Consider the following 20273-nt stretch of genomic DNA (forward strand, 5'->3'; position numbering starts at 1 on the left):
CCACACCAGTCATTATCTAAATATAATGTGGTTGGAAATTTTTTGAATCCAATGAAGAGCTTACAACAGTATGTAGCTTGGTAGTTAGCAAATCTTCCAGAATGTAAAGTGAGGAGATTCCATCCCTTAACTTACAGAATGTTGTGACATCATTGCGAGGCTGAGGATTTTTCCTTGCCATTGACATTCCAACAGTTGCCATATGGCCATCTTCAGTATTGTGCAAGCTACATTCTTCAGCTGTAGTTATCATATTTCACAAATAGTGGTTTGCATCCCAATAATTGCTTGTTTGCAAATAATCCTGTGCTGAATTATCTATGTATTATTCAGTAGTTGCCTGAAAATTGTTTTTGATTAAATTTTCATACAATGATATTGCCTTGAATACTTTACTCAGCTTTATTTTCAGTAATGATAAAGTGCTGAAAGATCTTCATGGCATTTTAGTATTTATTGTTGTACTGCAGCAAACATGATAGAGCTATATTTTGTGTGTATTTCTTATCATTTTTTCAGGAGGAAATTTCAGACAAAGAGTCAAAGATTTCAGCTTTACAAAGGGAGATTGCAAATATAGAAAAGACAGAGTTTGAAAGAAGAGCAGAAGCACAAGAAATTGAGGGTGATATTGATGTCAAACAGAGAACTATTGCAGAATATAAAGGCAAATTTCCTGGAATGAAAAAGACAGTAAGTTGGTAATTAGTTTTACATTTTTGGTATGTAGCTTAATAATTGGAAAAGTTACTTCTATTAGTCCTCTCATTCCCTCATATCTTTAGGGAAAAAATTGTTCTTCATTATTGAATTACAGCTGGGCGATTAATTTCTTGTGATTTTTTTGCAATGTTATATTCTGTTTCTGGCTTCAGTCAGTTTTGTCTGAATATTCAACAACTGACTGCCATTAGACAAGTATTCATCTATCTTGCTATGCAATGAATTAATACGAATTTCTTTGTAATCTGAACCAAGTAAGAACTAAATGTTAGAAAAACAATATGTGAAAATGAGCTAAATTAGTGAAAATAATTTTGGACACTTTTTTTGTGGTTTATAAATGTCCAACACTGCATCTTGAAATATCCAGTTTGGCATAATTCTCCCGCAAAAGTCATATTTTCTGTCTACATTAATTAAAACAATAAATACCCTAGTTTCAATCATGTACAAACTAAAACTCCTTTTTGAGCATTGCGTCAGCATAGTTTTTATTGTGATAAACAGATTCACTCCAAAATTACTTCCTTGTAATGCTAATAACATGGGAAACCACATTATAAAAAACTTACCTTTATTCCAGGGAACAGATGCCTTACCATCGTTTTTATGAAATATTCTCATATGAGTCATAAACAAGGATTAAGATTTAACTGTACTTCATTTGATACTAAGTAATCATTATAAAGTAAAAGGTATCTTCCATACAGAGTGAATCTTTCACTGCATCTGTTAATTTATTGTTTATGCTGTACACCTAACTATTAGGTCATTAGCATTAAAAAACTGTACTCATATTATTGCTCTGTGTTCATTTCAGCTAAAAAAAATATTAAAGATTCCATTTGTTCTATCAGTGGTGTCGTTGCTGAAACAGTTTGCAATAGTAAACAGCTTATTGATTATGTGTCTTTGGGTGATTAATGAAATGCTCTGAACCCTTAGCTGCAACAAATGTATCTACAAGCTTTTAGCCCAGTTCTTTTTGTACTGTGTTTTGGCACACTAAAATACTTCCTACTCTATATGGAGTTGCTATTACATGCCTGTATCAAACATTCTCTATATACTGCCCATTTATTGATTCTATGCACCTATCCCTATTACTTACTCTGTGGTTGATTATTTTTATTGATTGGTATGGAATAATAGTAATAATATAAACATCACAAGTGTGTTTTTTTATTCCCTTCATGATTTTTCCTCATTAAAATTACATTTGTATACTCAAATAACTTACGGGTTTGCTGCCGGGTGACGTCGTCGACCACCACCGATATTTCGACAGCAGCACACCCTGCCATTCTCAAGGCACAAATGCAGGGAGGAAGAAATGTGCAAGGAAATTTAATACCTCGGTTCACAGAGGATAAACAAGGAAGATACCACACACAGAACAAGTGTCAACACAAACAAAGATAACCAATATCAGACATATTGATAGTGACTATTAATCAACAGGTGAGGTAGCACTAATTCTGTCCCTGTTTTTTGATGAGAGACCCGGATTCCAAGCAGCATTTAAACAAAATCCACAATCTCTGTTAATAAGGTTGCTTGATAGTTTGATTTCAACTGCTTCCTTAATAACACTATCCCAATAGCTGGACGTGCAAGCCAGAATCTCCGTGTTGTTGTATTCCATAAGATGACCGGTGTCAAGGCAATTTTCTGCAATAACGGATTTGCTTGGCTGTTGTAAGCGTGTGTGATGCTTATGTTCAATACACCAGTCTTCCACAGTTCTGATTGTCTGCCCAATATATGACATGCCACAACTGCAAGGAATACGATAGACACCAGCCTTACGCAAACCAAGATCATCATTTACGGACGCCAACAGGGCCTTAATCTTAGAGGGTGGTCGAAAAACACATTTCACATCACATTTCCGCAAAATACTGCCAATCCTGTTGGAAATGCTTCCTGCGTAAGGCAAAAAGGCCGTAGATTTAGGTGCCACTTTGTTACTATCGTCACTCACCCGTTGCACAGAAGGCTGATAGCGCAACACACGTTTGATCTGCCTCTCATTATAACCATTCTGACGAAAGATGACTTTGAGATGTGATAGTTCAGCTGCCAAACTTTCAGGGTCTGAGATAACGTGGGCCCTGTGAACGAAGGTACAAAGTACTCCATCACGCTGAGCTGGATGGTGACAACTATCAGCTCACAGATACAAGTCAGTGTGGGGAGGCTTCCTATAAACCGAATGCCCCAACGTACCATCAGTCTTCCTTTTGACCAACACATCAAGGAAGGGAAGACATCCATTCTTTTCCACCTCCATAGTGAACTGAATATTCAGGTGGATTGAATTCAGGTGTTCCAAAAACCTACTTAAGTTCTCACTACTGTGAGGCCAAACAACAAAAGTATCTTATAAATATCTGAAAAAACACGCAGGTTTCAAGGTCGCTGACTCCAATGCATGTTCCTCAAAGTTTTCCATAAACAAATTGGCCACAATATGTGACAACGGGCTTCCCATTGCAACTCCATCAGTCTGTTCGTAGTACTGACCATTGAATAAAAAGTAAGTGGAAGTCAGCACACGTCGAAACAAATTTGTTAACTCGATACCAAACTTAATCTGAATTAGCTGTAACGAATCAGAGAGAGGACGCGAGTGAAAAGAGAAACCACATCAAAACTGACTAAAATATCAGAGTCACTCAAACGCAATCCCTGCAATCGACGTAAGAAATCTGCAGAGTTCTTAATGTGGTGTTCACACCTACCTAGTAGTGGGCTCAACACACTATCAAGATGTTTGGCTACACGATGTCGGAGCACCAATATTAGAAACAATAGGCCTCAACGGGACAGCCTCTTTATGAACCTTAGGGAGGCCATATAATCCAAGTGGTACAGCACAGTAAGAATTAAGACTCTTGATAGTCTCCTGTGACAAAGAACTTTTCTTCAGGAGGTTTTTTGTCTCTCTCTCTCAACACTCTTAGTAGGGTCAGCACTGATTCTGTGATACGCCAAATCAGAATGTAGATATTGCATCTTTTGAATGTAATCATGCTTGTTCAACAAAACAGTGGCATTACCCTTGCCCACAGGTAAAATAATAATATCAGGGTCCATTCTGAGTGAACATAAAGCAGTCACATCAGCTGCTGTAAAGTTACACTTGGGTGGACGGGCCCCAGTCAACACACAACAAGCTTCTCTCCTAACCTCTTCCACAGCCTCTGAAGGTAGTTTATAAACAGCCTGTTCGATAGAACTAATAAAATTGACTGGCAAACTCTTAGGTGTCGGTGTGAAGTTCAAACCTTTCCCCAGCTCAGACAAAGCTGAGTCGTCAAATGTTTTCTCAGTGAGATTGATCACAGAACGTCGAGAATTAAAATTAGAATTAGACACTGAGCCAAGGAAACCTTCAAACTTCGCTGAATGACAAGCAGTTACAGATTGAAATTCCCGGTCATACTGCGACAAAGAGGCACCGTCCACCAAATCCCAAGAAAATGCAGAAACATTAGACGTCATCATTAAATGAAGCTGAAATAATTCCTTAGAAACAAAATCTAACTGACGGCGAGTATAGTGGATTCTTTCACGAACAAGAGTTAAACCAGCACGTTGCTTGATGCGATTGGCGGCAGGAGAATTAATATGATGCACAACCTTAGCAAACGTTGGAACCACACTATGATTTTGACACTTCAACCTAACTCTACTGCTGCGAAGTTTATCCAACCTCCGCAAGCAACGATACATTTCCTCCCCGTAGAGGTAAACAATGTGATACCTTAACTTTTCCTGGCGAATTGAATGTTCAAATAACTTATATGTTTGCTGCTGGGTGACGTTGTCGACCACCGCCGATATTTCGACAGGAGCACACCCTGCCATTCTCAAGGCACAAATGCAGGGAGGAAGAAATGTGCAAGGAAATTTAATACCTCGGTTCACAGAGGATAAACAAGGAAGATACCACACACAGAACAAGTGTCAACACAAACAAAGATAACCAACATCAGAAATATCAATGGTGACTATTAATCAACAGGTGAGGTAGCACTAATTCTGTCCCTCTGTTTTTTGATGAGAGACAGAGCCGGATTCCAAGCAGCATTTAAACAAAATTCACCATCTCTGTTCTGTGCACCGGGTGAGTGACTATAGCAACGAAGTGGCACCTAAGTCTACGACCTTTTTGCCTTACCTCTGTGAACCGAGGTATTAAATATCCTTGCACATTTCTTCCTCCCTGCATTTGTGCCTTGAGAATGGCAGGGTTTGCTCCTGTCACAATATCGGCAGTGGTCGACGACATCACCCAGCAGCAAACCTGTAAGTTACTTGAACATTCAATTCGCCGGGAAAAGTTAAGGTCTCTCACATTTGTATACTGCTCACTCATATTGCATCAACTCTTACATGCAGTAATGTCCATTGGCATGCTGTTTTGACAAACCACATTTACAGTGTCAGAAAATATGGAAAGTGTTTCTATACATTGCCTTTGTTATTTTCAGATGAAGTCCTTAAAAATGAACCCAATTCCTGGTGAAACAGTAAACCTTCAGCTTCCTACTTTGACAGATGAGCAAATTGACCAACTCGATGTAAGCCAACTGCAGTATAAGCTTGCTGTATTGGAAGGTACACTACCACAAGAGAAACCTGATTTTGCAATATTAGAGGAGTACATGGCAAAGGTGAGGATATGTTGCGTTGAATAGTGTGTGTTTGTACATAACCATTGCTCAGAAGCGGTATTCATGCCCCTTCGTTAAATAGTTAAGATTTTTCAGCTTATCTGCTCAGTTGTGTGATGACTGAACAAATGTTAACACTGTTGCAATGAAATTAACTGTCTAGGAGAGGCTGTTCCTGGAACGTTTTGCAGAGCTTGATGAGGTTAGGCTATTACAAGAAAAAGCTCTTTTTCTCTATGATGAAGCAAGAAAACAACGCATTCTGGAATTTATGACTGGATACACTATCATAACCAGGAAACTGAAGGAACTGTATCAGATGATAACCCTTGGTGGGGATGCTGAATTTGAGCTTGTTGATTCAATGGATCCCTTCACAGAAGGAATAGTTTTCAGGTAACATTTGTGGTACAGGGTTTCTTAAACTGCTTGTACGTTAAGCACTTTGTACTTCTAGCAATATACTTTTCTAATGGGATTATGTTTTACATGTCAGATATGGTGTAGCAGCTGCAGATAAATTTATTGGTTTTTATACTTCCATAAATAAAAAGTTATTGCCTTTTGTATAACAGTAATTGTGCATTTGTAAATGGTCAATCATATTAAATATTCTGCTGTGCTGTTGGTGACTGAATGTTCCAACTATACCTGGAGTTGTTACCATTATTCCTTTCATTATTTATATTCCACCAACATTTTCCATTACTCTAGTTGCTTCTATAATAAAAGTACTGCCAAGTGTACATGGTTCCCAAATAAACTGTGTTTAGGTTGTGAAATTGGGGGCTATGTTATTTTCTGTTAAAATAATGAAGAGACCGCACACAATTGGACTTCCGTAATCTCTTTATATTTATGATACATGAAGCTCACAACTCAAATTACACTGGCCAACAATGAAAATGCTTCGGGCTCACAAATAATTAATTTGTATGTATTTCCATCTGCTGAATTACAAACTCATGATAAAAATGACAAATTAGGTACTGCTTTGGAGATAATGACATTTCATTTTTATAGTAAACATTTTGAGTTTGGGGGAAATTTTGTTTTTGGAGTTGGCACATCTGTCCAATAACAAAACACAAATGCTCTTACTATGTTTGTAAGTCATAAACATAGATACTGTTGCTCTGAGTTTCATATAGTTTCTGCTGTGACTGAAGCAGAATTTCTAGTTTTAGAGTACTTCTGTAGTGTGAAATTCACAAAAATGTGTAAATAAGATGAATAATTTGTTACATTCTTGGTGAAATAACATTGTCCTCACAGAAACACAATCTGATGCCTCTTGTGAAAACTGCCTATCAGCATTATTTCAGTATGAAAGTAGGGCACTAGGATAAGTCTTGGGTTCCACATATATGCAACGCATGTTCAGTTACACTGCGAGAATGGCTGAAAAATAAGAAATGATCTATGGCTCTTGCTGTGCCTGTGGTTTGGTTTGAGCCTACAAACCATACAGATGCCTGCTTCTTCTGTTTGACTCCACCTATAAAGGCAGGATTGTCTATGAAGAAAAGAAGTGTTCAGTACCAGAGTCTTTGATCTGCTAATTGACCTGTTTTGCATTTGGGTAGTTTACCAGTTTCTACTCCACCTGAAAATAGTGTGCTTCAAATAGGAAATAAAGACAGTGTGTAACAATGAGAAGAAGAACCAGAACCAAGCAAGCCTTCCACATCCTGTGACCCTGATTTTGAGGGGAAATGATGATAAAACACACCGATTGAGTCAAGTGGAATTGCCTACAGCAATCGAATTTTCTTGAACGTTATGTCACAGTCTCACAGTACAGAAAAGTCACATGGAACTGCTTCCCTTTTTGGAGAAGAAAAACAATCTTACTTGATGCGATATTAATGGCTTGATGAAATCTCTGAACTTGATCCAAGATACAACTGAATGGGGCTTATTCATAGACTCCTTCAAGCTTAGTTTGAAAGCTGTGTTACTTCACAGTGGGAGCCATCTTTCTTCTATTCCTGTTGGTCATGCAGTTCACATGAAGGAAACAAGTGCAAATATGATGCAAATATGACAGCGCTCCAAGCCTAAATCAAAATCGTGAACACAAGTGGAAAATCTGTGGTGGTCACCATTGCCATACTTTAGGAATGCAACTGGGGTACACAAAACATTGCCGCTTCTTATGTATGTGGGACAGTAGGGATAGGAAATTGCATTATGTTAAAGCAGACTAGCCTGCGAGAAATCTTAATCCTAGTGAGAAAAATTTCATACCCAAGCCTCCCATGGACTCAAAAGATGTTATTCTTCCATCCCTGCATATCAAGCTGGGCTGGATGAAAAATTTTGTCAAGGATTACGAGCCAAGGACAAGCATTTAAGAACATAAGAGAAATTTCTGAAATTAAGTGATACAAAGGCTAAAGGAAGGTATTTTCATTGAGCCCCAAGTTCAAGAACCTATAAAGGATCCTGTATTTGACCACATTTTGGAGGGGAAAGAAAAGGAAGCTTGGGAAGCCTTAAAGGGAGTTCGTGGATTTTTAGGCAGGGAGAGATCATAAATAAACTCACTTGGTGAGAGTGGTCTTGCGAAAATACCATAACCTTGGATTCAACATGTCCCTTAAAATCCATTTTCTCCACTCCCACCTAGACTTTTTCCTTCCTAGTTGTGGAGCTGTCAGTGATGAACATGGAGAAAGATTCCATCAGGATATTTCTGTTAGGGAACAAAGATACCAGGGCCATTGTAATGAAGCAATGTTTGTGGATTAATGTAGGTTTTTGTGTAGGGATGCTCTGGAACTCTTGTTACAAGAGGCAAGCTAAAATACAATTTCATGCAGCTACCACATGGTTCTCTTCAGACCCAACCATCTGTGAGGTATTCTTCCAGCAATTTAGAACTCTTTAAGTATAACTACCATTTAAAAAAATTCAAATATACTTTCAATGTTGTTAGCACATGTAATTGAACTGTGTCTTTTTCTCTTAATCTGTTAATATGGAATGTATCAACCTGGAAAATTTTTCATTCTCACATTAGTTTTACTTGACCCAAATTTAGTATGAATTCACTCATGAAGTGAAGTGCAGGAAACGCTCAATCCCCCCCGCCAGTGTTATCTGCCAAAGCTGTTCAATGTAGTTCTCAAAAATTCTCGAGTAATGTTGAATTTTTGGGAAGCAGCATGATTCTGTGTTATTGTGCCGGGCTGTCATGTGGATGCTGGGTTCAATTTCTGACAGATTCATACTGTTAATGAAAATGCATGTTCTACGAGCATTTCTGTGAAGTGTAAACTACACGAAGATGGGGAAAATAAGAGATGGCTCGAGTCTTGTTCCATTCTTCTTCTGTTTCCCATTCAGTTCTAGTACCTACTTCAATTGAATATAAAATTCACCAAATATATGCTAATTAACACTCCTGTTATTTTTATAAAAATGGTTGTCTTATTACTTCTTATTACATATTGAAAACAAAGTTGTTTCCATTGCAAATATAAATTCCTAATTACTGATCTTTTATAGAAGGGGGGACAGTAAAAATTCTTGAAACGGTTAATCAGTTCAACATTGCAAGACGACAGAGTTCAGGGATACTAGTGTCAATGCTGAACACCATCAAAAACAGAGACTGTGTTTTGGAAAATGAAAGTAAGTTTGCCAATTTAAAAAGATGAAATTGCTCGTCACTCTAAATAACTCGATGATCGAAGAAATTACAAAGAACCGGTTTCAGGCAGAACGCACTTCATTCATCCCTGTGAACAGCACAATATTCAAAAAGGCATTGAAGTTCATCAATATGCTTCGAACAGAGGACTTCTCCACATTTTAAGAGTGGATAGGTTCAAGAAACAGTCTAATGTAGTGTACAAAACTGTATGTGATAAGGATACAGTGTAAACATAAAATCTGTTATTGGATGGTGGAGTGGTAGATTACAAAACTGCTAAAGCAGTTTAAATGGAAGGACATTTGCAACATAGAAGAAACTAGTTTCCTTTTAAGCATCCTTCCAAATCAAACACTTCTTCTTTAGAGGTGAAAATTGCCATGGAGAGAAACAAAGTAAAGTTTGCCTTACAGTAAAACTAGGTACAAATGCTGACAACTCTGAAAAAATTACTGTTTTTGACTGCTGAATAAAAAGCACATTGTCAAAAAAATGTAAAAACATTGCCTACGAACAACAGTGCAAAAAAAGTGTGGATGACATGAGAATTATAAAAAATATAAGTATAATGTGCAGTCAGTCTCACCAAACTGCGCAAGCAAAGTACAGCCCTTAGATTTGGGTATTATCCATGCTGCTTCCAGAACATACCACAAGAAAGCCGTTGAGCAGAAGCAATTAACTGTGGAGGCTGGGAAAGGCCCAGCCTTCCTTAAAGTGTCAATTTTAGATGCTTTGAACTATATTGCCAGGATATAGACAGAGGTGAAGGTGTCCATCTCAAACTACTTTCAGAAAGCTGGATTCATTCAAGCATACCAAGGAAATGAATCTGACATACCAGATCTGAGTAAGGGTGATAACACTGAAAATTTACTTGCTTCGTCACAGTAAAAGCTGCAGTTGGAGCATCCAGTGAAAGATTTCGTACACATTGGTGACCACATTGTCACTGAAAGTTTGTGTGTGTGTGTGTGTGTGTGTGTGTGTTGAAGATACAAAATTATTTGGCGATAGAATTGTTTTTCTTTTTAATGCTGTACATTGTTAAAACTGTTTCCTGATCGACTACAGTCAATGAAATTACACTGCTCTTTCCAAATGAACTAATGAAGTTGGAGTATTTACACTAGTTTTCTCATAGTTCCCAGAGTTTGGTCTGTCAATTTCCACCTTGTGTTGTTACCCAGTTTCTAGTAGATGCTTAAATATTTTTGTTCTTACTTACTGCATACTTCTTTCCCAGTTTGCAGTACAATGTATAAAAAGCTGCTAGTTGTCGATATTTGCAACTGGGAAGATTTTAGTGAGAATAAAACTCAACACACTACACAAGAAATGTATTCAAAGTTTTGACAGTTATTTATCTTTATCATAGTGTTCGTCCACCACAGAAGTCATGGAAGAACATATCAAATTTATCAGGTGGTGAGAAGACATTGTCATCACTTGCACTGATATTTGCTCTGCACTTTTACAAACCTTCTCCATTGTTTGTTATGGATGAAATCGATGCAGCATTGGACTTCAAAAATGTGTCAATTGTGGGTAATTACATTAAGGTAAGCTTGCATTTGTTGTTATTAATCTATTGTGAAGACACTTACCATATGGAGTATATTGTAGATGATATATCGAAACATAGTTTCAATCATGAAAATTTTCATTCTTTCATCCATAATGCACTTAAAAAACAAAAAAAAGTTGAGCCCCTAGTTAATCCAGAAACACTTTCTTTTTCCTTGGTCAAGCATTTTGTCAACTATGTTTTTTAAAAACATGGTATTAACAGATGGATTTTGTTTTCATTTACTTCTAGAATTGCATTTGCATAATTCAGATGTAATATGTTTTTGGAAACCAGTAGTGAGATGAGATGAGGTGGTTTTGAGTTAGACATGAAATACTGATGGCAATTAAAATATTAAAAGATGTAATGCACATTTATGCATTACCTACATCTGTTCCACAATGCCGGTGAAATGCTCTTCATGGTATGATAGTGTATTGTGCTGTTCAATGCACGCAGGAATAGATTATTTTTTTATCATTCAGTAGAGGCAAATTTGCTTACTATGTCATCAGAGTTTAGAAATATACAAATGTTTCCATTAAAAATCTTAAGGCAATATATGCTTCGAATGTGTGTTGAGTAAAAATTTGTATTTCATTACAATGAACATTAAAACACACTATAATTTCTATGAGTTGAAAATATCAGGAATAGCTTTGGAATATACAATAATGATAGGTTTTGACAGATTATCTAAAACAGTCTTACAGGAAATACCTTTTTATCATAGAAGTTGACATAGGGCAGATATTTAGTACATAATGAAAGAGTAAATGTAGCAACTCATTAGTAAAGGTGCAGAGTTGTTGAAATTTATGTAAAAAATATGGAGAACTTGGTTAGGTTTTTGATGATTACTTTCTTAGAGGTAGGTTTGTGTGCGCGCGCGTGCGCACTGTTTCATTATATGAGCTCTCACCGTGTGAGGTAGCGCAGTGGTTAGCACACTGGACTTGCATTTCGAAGGACAGTGGTTCAAAATTGCATCCAGCCTAGGTTTTCCGAGATTTCCATAAATCACTTAAGGCAAATGCCTGGACAGTTCCTTTGAAAGTGCATCGCTCATTCCCTTCTCCATCTTTCCCTAATCCAAGTGTATGCTCAGTCTCCATTGACCTCGTAGTCAATGGGACATTAAACACTAATCTCCTCCAGTGTGGTCTCACGGATAACTTGGCATGGGCAGTGGAAGGTCTGTGGTGGTGCCATCTGCTGCTCGACTCAACATAGGCAGTCACGAACGACCTCAATTTCCAAATCAGTGCCAGGCCAGTAGACAAATCGCTGTGCAGTTACTTTCATGTGGATTGTGCTCCAGTGGCCATGGTGTAGGAGAGCAAGTATGTGAACTCACAGGAATCGAGGGACAACAGTGACACTGGGGTTATCTGATTCGGTGCTAAGGAGAAGTGTGCCATTGGCAGCTGCCAGCCAGTGATGGAGGAGACAGGACACGTGCCCAACTATCGCACACAAGCTGGACCACATGATGGAGCACAGGATTCTGACAGGTGGCCTGGGCTGTGCATTAGGTAGTTACCGGAAGTCAATTCATCATTTTCTGCAAACAGCCATCAATCTGAAAACAGGAAACCTCATATTTGTCAAAGACCTGGTCAGGTCCTGTGGGAATGTGCAGTAATGTTGCTGCATTTTCATGCTGTGCTTTCAATCTGTAGTGACTCTTATACTGATATGCACTTACAAACAAAGCCCAGTGCTAGAGTCGTTGCGCAGTCCTGTTGGGAAGGTGTGAATGAGGGCCAAAAAGAGCCACAGGTGGCTTACAGTCTGTGATGAGATGGAATTTATGGCCACAGAGGAAGACTTGGAACTTTCAGACTATGTACACAATGGCCATATCGTCCTGTTCAATTAGAGAATAATTGCATTGTTTGGTTGTCATCTTGTTGGCGCACACAATAAACTGTTCAGAACTGTCAGCATTTTTGCGATCCAAAAGTTCTTCATCCGGGGTAAAAGTATTGAGGCATGGCGATTTGGTGCCAGTGAAAGCTCTGTTGCAGTCCGCTGACTGGACGAAAGGAATATCCATTTTACACAAGTGTTCTGTATTGGAGAGAAATTTTGAATAACTGGAGTTCTTTCAAGTTGCATAGTGGAGATATTTTGACAATCTCTGCCACATGCTCTTCTATAGGTTTGACTCTGCCCTTCGAAGAATGTGGACCAGATATTTGATTTCTGTGTGAAAAACTTTGACTTTTGCAAATTGTAAACTGCCTGTTGCAGTTCAGTGAACAGGATACAAAGGTTAGCAAGAGGTTCCTGCTCTGAGGAACCAGTGACAATGACATCATGAAGGTAGTTTGCTGAGCATGGGACATCCTGTGTGAGCTTTTCTAAAAATCTGAAAAATGGGAGGTGTCCTCAAGGTGCTGAAAGGCAGGCACATGCATCATTATAATGTGAAGGGAGTGTTAACAACCATAATTCATTTAGAGGCAGAATTGAAACAAAGCTACCAAGTAAACTTCAGAAAAACGCACTGCCTTAGCTTCATGATAATTTCGTTGGTGCATGGATTGGTGTAGCTATCAACTATAAATTGGTGTTAATGATGTACCTAAAATCCCTGCACAATTGAAGTGCCCCTGTAGGCTTATGTATAACCGCCAGAGGTGTAGCCCACTGCCTAGAATGACCTGGTTCAATGATGTCCAGGTTTTGGAACCTGTCTAATTTGTCCTTGGCATCTTGTTCTAGGGCAAGAACGAGGCCAAGCATGAAAACACTGGAATGGCCATAGGTTTAAGGGTGATGAGAAACTCTTAGTCCATTGCAGCACTCATTCCAAGCAAAAACATGGCCCAGGGTTGTGGCAGAGCTTGTCAGACGAATGGACGGAATGAAGTTAATGAAAAGATTCACAGAATCCTGAGTGATAAGTCCATAAACCATTAATGTTTAGAGACCAGAAATGTTTTCAGACATCGCACTGTCAATTGCCAAAAATGTGGTTACCCTTGTGACGTGCTGATACGCAATGTTAGTCATGAACCGGCCACAAAATGGAATGGGGCGGCTCACCATAACCAAACGAATGATGATCTATTGAGGAAAAAGCGGGGCTACGTAAGTGTTGATATGTTTCAAGATTCAATAAACACACTGTGGCGTTGGTATCGATCTGGAAATGGAATGGTTGGGGACATTTGTGCTCCTTTCTGTGCATTGGTGTAGCAGTACAGACTTAGCAAACTCAACAACCGCGACTGAGGATTAGCCATGCGGATTGCTACAGCAAGCAGCTGTCAGGTGGCCTTGTTTGACAAGTCGTGCACCGTACCTGCGGATGTGGGCAGCAGCTATGGGCGTGCGCACGGAAACGGTCAGGTCAGAAGGGGAACCTGTGTCGAATGGGGTACCATCAGACAGTGAACAGCATGAACCCTATGAGCTTGATGAGGGTGCCTGTGAATGACGCTTTTGCAGCAGAAATGCACATACTGTGTCCTCGAACTGTTCTGTTGCTGACAAGACACGTCAAATGCTTGTGTTCAGAGCAGAACTTATGATGGCATCACATATCGGAGTGTCTGCATAGGCAAAAATATATTTGTACTCCCAACTTAAACTGTGGAGGTTGGCCACCCAAGCCCAATAGGACTGGCCCAGTTTCTTTTGTCACAGGTGAAACTCCATATGGGCAGCAATGATGTGGGTTTGCTTAAGATATATGCACTTAGCAGCTGACACATTTCAGGAAATGTCACTGGCTCATTCAGTGGAGCATGTTTTCAAAGCAAATGAAATGTTTTGGCCTCAATCCAAGACAAGAAGAAAGACTTTTGCAAAGACGGATCCTCTGCCAGAAACACTGCGAAATGTTGCTGCAAATGACACGCATAAGCTTACTAGTCTAACTTTGCTTCCTGCAATGATGGAAAAGCTGGGGCAGCACTTAAACATGTGGAAGGGAGGTGTGTAGGTCTGTGGCTCTTTGTGAATTCCTAACCAATTGACAGAGCAAATCTATGTGCTGTTGTTGTCGAGTAAGCTGCTGCTGCTCTAACAACTGAACAAGTGCCGAATCCATCATACTCTAGGAATACTGTAGTATCTACAAGTTATACAATGACAGTGAGCCGAGCACTGGACTTACACAGGCATAAGAGAACATTAACTAAGAACACATGTCCAGGTTGAGTCAGATACATTCAATGTTCGTCCTACAGTAACAAGTAACTGCTCAAATCTGTGAATGGAACCTTCACTGTGGACAGCTTCACAAGAGAGTGGGACCGCACTGGCAGTGTGCTCCTGGGAACACCCGTCCAGCAGTGGCACTGCCATCAAGTGAAGCAGGTCTCCCCATATTGCCTTCTTGCTGGTGGCAACTAATATGAATGTTGACATCATGGTGGTCACAGATGTGGGCACACCACCACCAAAAGCTTCTCTGAATTGTGTGGGAACAATAGGTAGGAAAACATGTGGTATCACCATCTCGAAAATGTGTATATTAACTGTTGTCCCCACCATACTCTTTGTTGTCACCTTAATACTTTCGTGTGTCTTGTCAAATAAACAGAGAATAACACAAGAATGTTTTGAGTCTGTCTCAAAAGAAAGGTTTCCAATGAGAGTTCTTGCAATATTTTATAAAAGAAGATACTTTAAAATTACGAATGTGGTCCAGAAATGTTTAAGCATATATCAGAGATACATAAGCTGCTCCTTTCTGATTTTATTTCTAGATTGTACTTAATGAAAATCGGTGTGCTTTGATTTTGTGTTACTTTTCATTTGATTTATTATACTCAAAATTTTCAAACTTTATACTGTATTATTATGGAACCTGCTTCATTTCAAAGTTGACAAGTCATTATAACTCTTTTCCCGTTTGTGTTTACAGAACCGCACCAAGAATTCACAATTCATAGTTATTTCTTTAAGATCAAATATGTTTGAACTTGCTGATCGTCTTGTGGGCATTTTCAAGGTGTTTGATTGTACAAAAAGTATAACAATAAATCCTGATGTCTATGCGATAGAAGCTCCTGTTCGAAGAGAATTGCTGGAGGAGGAAATTGAATATGAAATTGTAGAAAATGAAAATGAGGAAGCAGTGAAAGATGACGATGGATTGCTGGACCTTCCAAACAACAGAAAAGCACTAAAGAGAAGAGTCAAAGTAAAGAGAATTGGAGATAATGGTGCTCAACCTTCACTACAAATTGTGCTCCAAACTGCTTTCAGTGCCATGATGAAGGAGCTTGAAAAGAGCTCTCCAGTACTTCCTACCAGACAAGAAATAGAAGAACGAATTCGGAGAAGATCTGGTATTGATGCTGCTTATAATCAAGATGCATATGCTGCATTGATGGAAGAAATGAGGGTCAAGAAGAAGGAACGGAAGAGGGAAGGAACTGGTATTCATAATGGTAAAACGAAAGTAGCCAAAAAAATCTCTTATGCTGATCTAGATCTTCATAACCAAGAAAACCTTATAAAGGATGAAGGCCAGGAGATGAAGACAGAAATTGATGCAGCCAGTCTTAGTGTAAAAGAAGAAATGTCAGACTGACAATTACTGAACGGTACGACACCACACTCAACGGCACACTTCCGGTTGTAATAACTTCCATTCCCTTGGTGCACTTTCCTTTCATTTTATAATGCAGTACAAGTAACAATTCGTTATGATTGTGAACCTCTCTCTATTTCATTATGTTGTACATAACACATTTTTATTAATTATGTATAGTTTACAACTTGCAGTACTTGAAGTATGGTGCTTGTACGTTCTTCTGTTTCAAATATTGCACTATATGTCATGGGACTGATAAACTAATTCAAAGACAAACTTCGAATCACAAAAAGATGTGCACTAGTATAAATTACATTTGGACTTGAAGTTGTAGCTTTGACTATCTGCCATGATCATTAAGATCTCATGGGTGTGAAACCAAAAATTGATAGCTGTCACTGTTGATGTAAGTGATAACTTGTCCTCTTTCAACACTCCAGAAAAAACTACATTTTTTGGTAATGATCACTAGTTGGAATGAAAACATAGAAACTGTATAACCTAGAATCTAGTGTGCAATGAAAGTAGAAAATTAGCTATTACTCATATATAAAATATATGGAATACACACAGAAATCAAGTAGTTTTCAAAGCAGTTTGTAATGTAGTGACACTGCTTTTTATTAAAGAAGGTAATAAATGCTCTTTTTGTGATCTCGGTGAAAAATTGATGTCCTTGTTAGATTAAATATTCATCTAAGATTAATTTTGATGTGCTTCACTTTAAAAACAACTTTACAGTGTTACAGCTATCACTGCTGATGTAAGTGGTAACATGTCCTCATTTTAACACTCCAGGAAAAACTGAATTTTTTATGCTCATGATCACTAGATGGAATGAAAACAAACTGTATTACCTTAGATTCAAGCATGCAATGAAAGTAGAAAATTAGTTATTATTGGTATATAAAATTTGTAGAATTGACACTGAAAAAATGTAGTTTCAAAAGCAGTTTTTAATGTAGTAAGACTGTTTGTGTTAAACTAAATAATAAATGCTGTCTGTGTAAAAAAAAAAAAAAAAAAAGTATATTAAATATTCAATGAAAATGCATTTTGATATGTTTTACTTTAAAAACAACTTTACATTGACTGTAGTGCATGTGCGTGCGTACATTTTACATACGCTTGTATAACTTCACGCACGTGTTGAGCGAGACCCAGATCGAACCTGTACTGAGAATTAATGACCATTGTTCTTGTACATGGACTAACTTGAGTGAGGGGCTTAGGTGGGTTTCCATGCTCATTTAGGCAAATGCCAGGATGGTCCCTAATCTCTTGACTTGGAAAAAGTGATATACAAACAGATCAACACAAATACATACGTATTCAGAGCACACCTGAACAACCTCTCTCAGAGAATTGTGATACGAAATAATAATATAAAAATGAATTTTTCATATTAGGAAAGAGTCCCTAATGACAGTATAACCATTAGGAAAGATAATGGTAACCGAGTTGGATTAATCTGAGAACAGCCAAATTGAAGCAATGAAATTCAGTTCAGTCCATACATGGCTGTGTTTATTATTACTATTATTATTGTTGTTGTTATTATTATTGTTTAGTGTCTATACCATTAAGTTAACTAATTCAAGGTGGTCATTATGAATCAGATCACTTGCAGTAAATGTACTCAGTCTTTCAGCAACTACATAGCTCTTGTTAACCACAAGACATTACAATAATATGCTCTTGTAACCAATAAAGATAAAACAGCTTCATACTTCAGTGCTGCTTTGGTTCTCCATGTGATATTGTACTCCAATAATGTTGCTAGTAGGTATGATAACCAGAAAACCACTCTCTCACCTGTTTTGGTAACAATGATACAAAAACTATAATTTCTCCGTTATAGTCTCATTTAAGGTACGTGAGACTTGATGTTTAAGGTCTAGCGTTGAGGCATTCAAGGTTGCGTCAAGTACTGTCTGCAGGTACATTGCTCTCTGTATTGATAGAAAATCACTTTTTAGCCTCTATGCTGCACAAAAATCTCATTCATGTGTGATATAGATCTCTCGAATCTCTCTCAGCACGTGAAAAACGAAATTTTCCCTTTGATAAACAGCTTCAAACTTACACCGCCATATATCAAAATCACTTGATTTTGCAGCATACTCCCCCCCCCCTCCCCCCACCCACGGTTGTCCACCTGATTACCAAAATATCTTGCTCAGCAACGAACGTTTTTAAATTATTGTATTGCATTTTTTTCCCATCTATAAGCATCCGGAAATGGTTTTCATGCATTTGTGTCAATATTTAACTTGTGACAAGTATGAAGTTGAGAATGTCTCTCTTACAAATTTAATCTAACACTTCTGAAATTTTTGTATATCTGTTAACGTGTAAAAAAATTTTTCCTTAATTTCTCTTCAGGCCAGTGTTACTTTGGTAATTGAAATACAAGGAATTATCATATCCGAAAAAGTTTCCCCCTTATCATTGCTTATCTCAAAATATTACGTGACTGAAATAACATATCCTTTGGTTCCTTAATCTCACAACAGGAAAAAGTTTACCGAAAGAAATTCACAAGTTATATATTTAATAGACGTAAGAGGTCTATTACAGTACACTACGCACTAATCAGGTGATGGGCAAACACCTCTTACCTCAGAGCCAGTCAGTGGAACTCTAGGTGTCGCTGTTCGTAGTAGCAGGTATTATTAAAGTTTTCAATGCACTGTTGTAACACACTTTCATTATTCTCTGCTTGCTGTATCCCTCATTCATGTTATTGAGGAAAAAGACCTTGTTTCATAGAGCGCCTAGCATTGGTCTATCGATTACTCTTATGATTTTGGACGCATCCCTATTGGTTTTTGAACATTTTTGATCAAATTCTAAGTTTATTTCTGTATGAATCGTAAGTTAATTTTGGAATGCGTGCATAGTGTACGTGATGTCTCTGCCAGGGGAATCCCCGTCGCATCTAGAAATAAACTTTCTTGCAGACAAAAGGGGATGGGTCTATACGAGCTGAGCGTATAATGCCGAAAGGGTGAATGACAATCACTGTTTATGTGGTTGACTGGGTCTGTAAATGTTCAGCGTTGTTATAATTACTAGCGATATTCCATAGATTCAGACTACCAGAGTGGAAATAAATGACTAACAGGAATAACAGGCAACTAAGATTACATATTGTTTTCTCGTGTATCCAAGAAAATGAAATTTTGACAGAAAGGGCCAGTTATACAGTCCCCGACTAGCAGCCGCTAAAGTTCTATTCTGGGAGTATCACGGGAAACGCGTTGTACGAACACTTAATAACGCCTAACCGGAAAACGAATGCATTATAACTAAAGCGGTGATTGTGGCAGGTTTAGTGAAGTTAACCAGAGAATAAATTTTGAGACTGGCAGGAATAGTTACAGAATTAGTGATGTCAAGATTGTTTGTTAGAACGAGGAAGGCGAAGAAACGGAGACTCTTACAAATTATGGAAGAATATGACGATTCCAAATTTATTTGAAAATTACGTACTACTACTTTTCGATCTCATGCTTCAGAAGCTAGAGTGTATGAATGAAATGTGAAACTATTTCCTAACATAAAACCTTTTGCTTGTAGTAGACCTCATAGGCATTTGATATTGGTACTTCGTTAATTATATTCTATGGTGTTATAAAAATGATCATTTGTGCCAAAACAGTCTCATTTATTTGGTGTGTGTAACAATTGCTGCAATATTACACAGGACTATTTCGTTTTATCTAGCAGACGGTGACAAAATACAGGTAATCAGATCGAGAAACCACGCCAGTCTTGGGTACTATTTGTATTAACAGCTTTTCTGTGTTTTTTCATGTAGCAAAATGTTGAAGAACTTTGATGGCGTAATAGATTCTTTCCCAGAATGGAAAGTATGCCATATAAAGCTGTGACAAGATTAGAGATGAAAAAAAGCTAGGACTTCAGGATTGAAGAGATGTGTACTGTCTCGCTTGTCTCTTGTCTTTACTTGTCTTTACTTGTTTTATGTATCCTATATTTAATTTTATGTCAGACAGAACAGCAAGTTATTAGCTAATAGGCAGTAAACACTGAAAATTTTCTGAAGAGTTCTTG

At 38.0% G+C, this 20273-nt stretch overlaps 1 protein-coding gene across 1 annotated transcript in view; it reads left to right on the top strand.

The window, feature by feature from the left end:
• LOC126248027 (structural maintenance of chromosomes protein 4-like) overlaps positions 1–17194 on the top strand; it is a 245003-nt gene extending 227809 nt beyond the window's left edge. The window contains exons 17-21 of the mRNA XM_049948624.1: positions 520–693; positions 5223–5405; positions 5569–5801; positions 10445–10628; positions 15519–17194. Of these exons, the coding sequence (XP_049804581.1) occupies positions 520–693; positions 5223–5405; positions 5569–5801; positions 10445–10628; positions 15519–16190 (1446 nt within the window). The 3' untranslated portion in view covers positions 16191–17194. The remainder of the gene's footprint in view (positions 1–519; positions 694–5222; positions 5406–5568; positions 5802–10444; positions 10629–15518) is intronic.
• The last annotated feature ends 3079 nt before the right edge of the window (positions 17195–20273 follow it).

The sequence above is a fragment of the Schistocerca nitens genome, chromosome 3 (assembly GCF_023898315.1).
Source record: "Schistocerca nitens isolate TAMUIC-IGC-003100 chromosome 3, iqSchNite1.1, whole genome shotgun sequence".
Classification (NCBI taxonomy): domain Eukaryota; kingdom Metazoa; phylum Arthropoda; class Insecta; order Orthoptera; family Acrididae; genus Schistocerca; species Schistocerca nitens.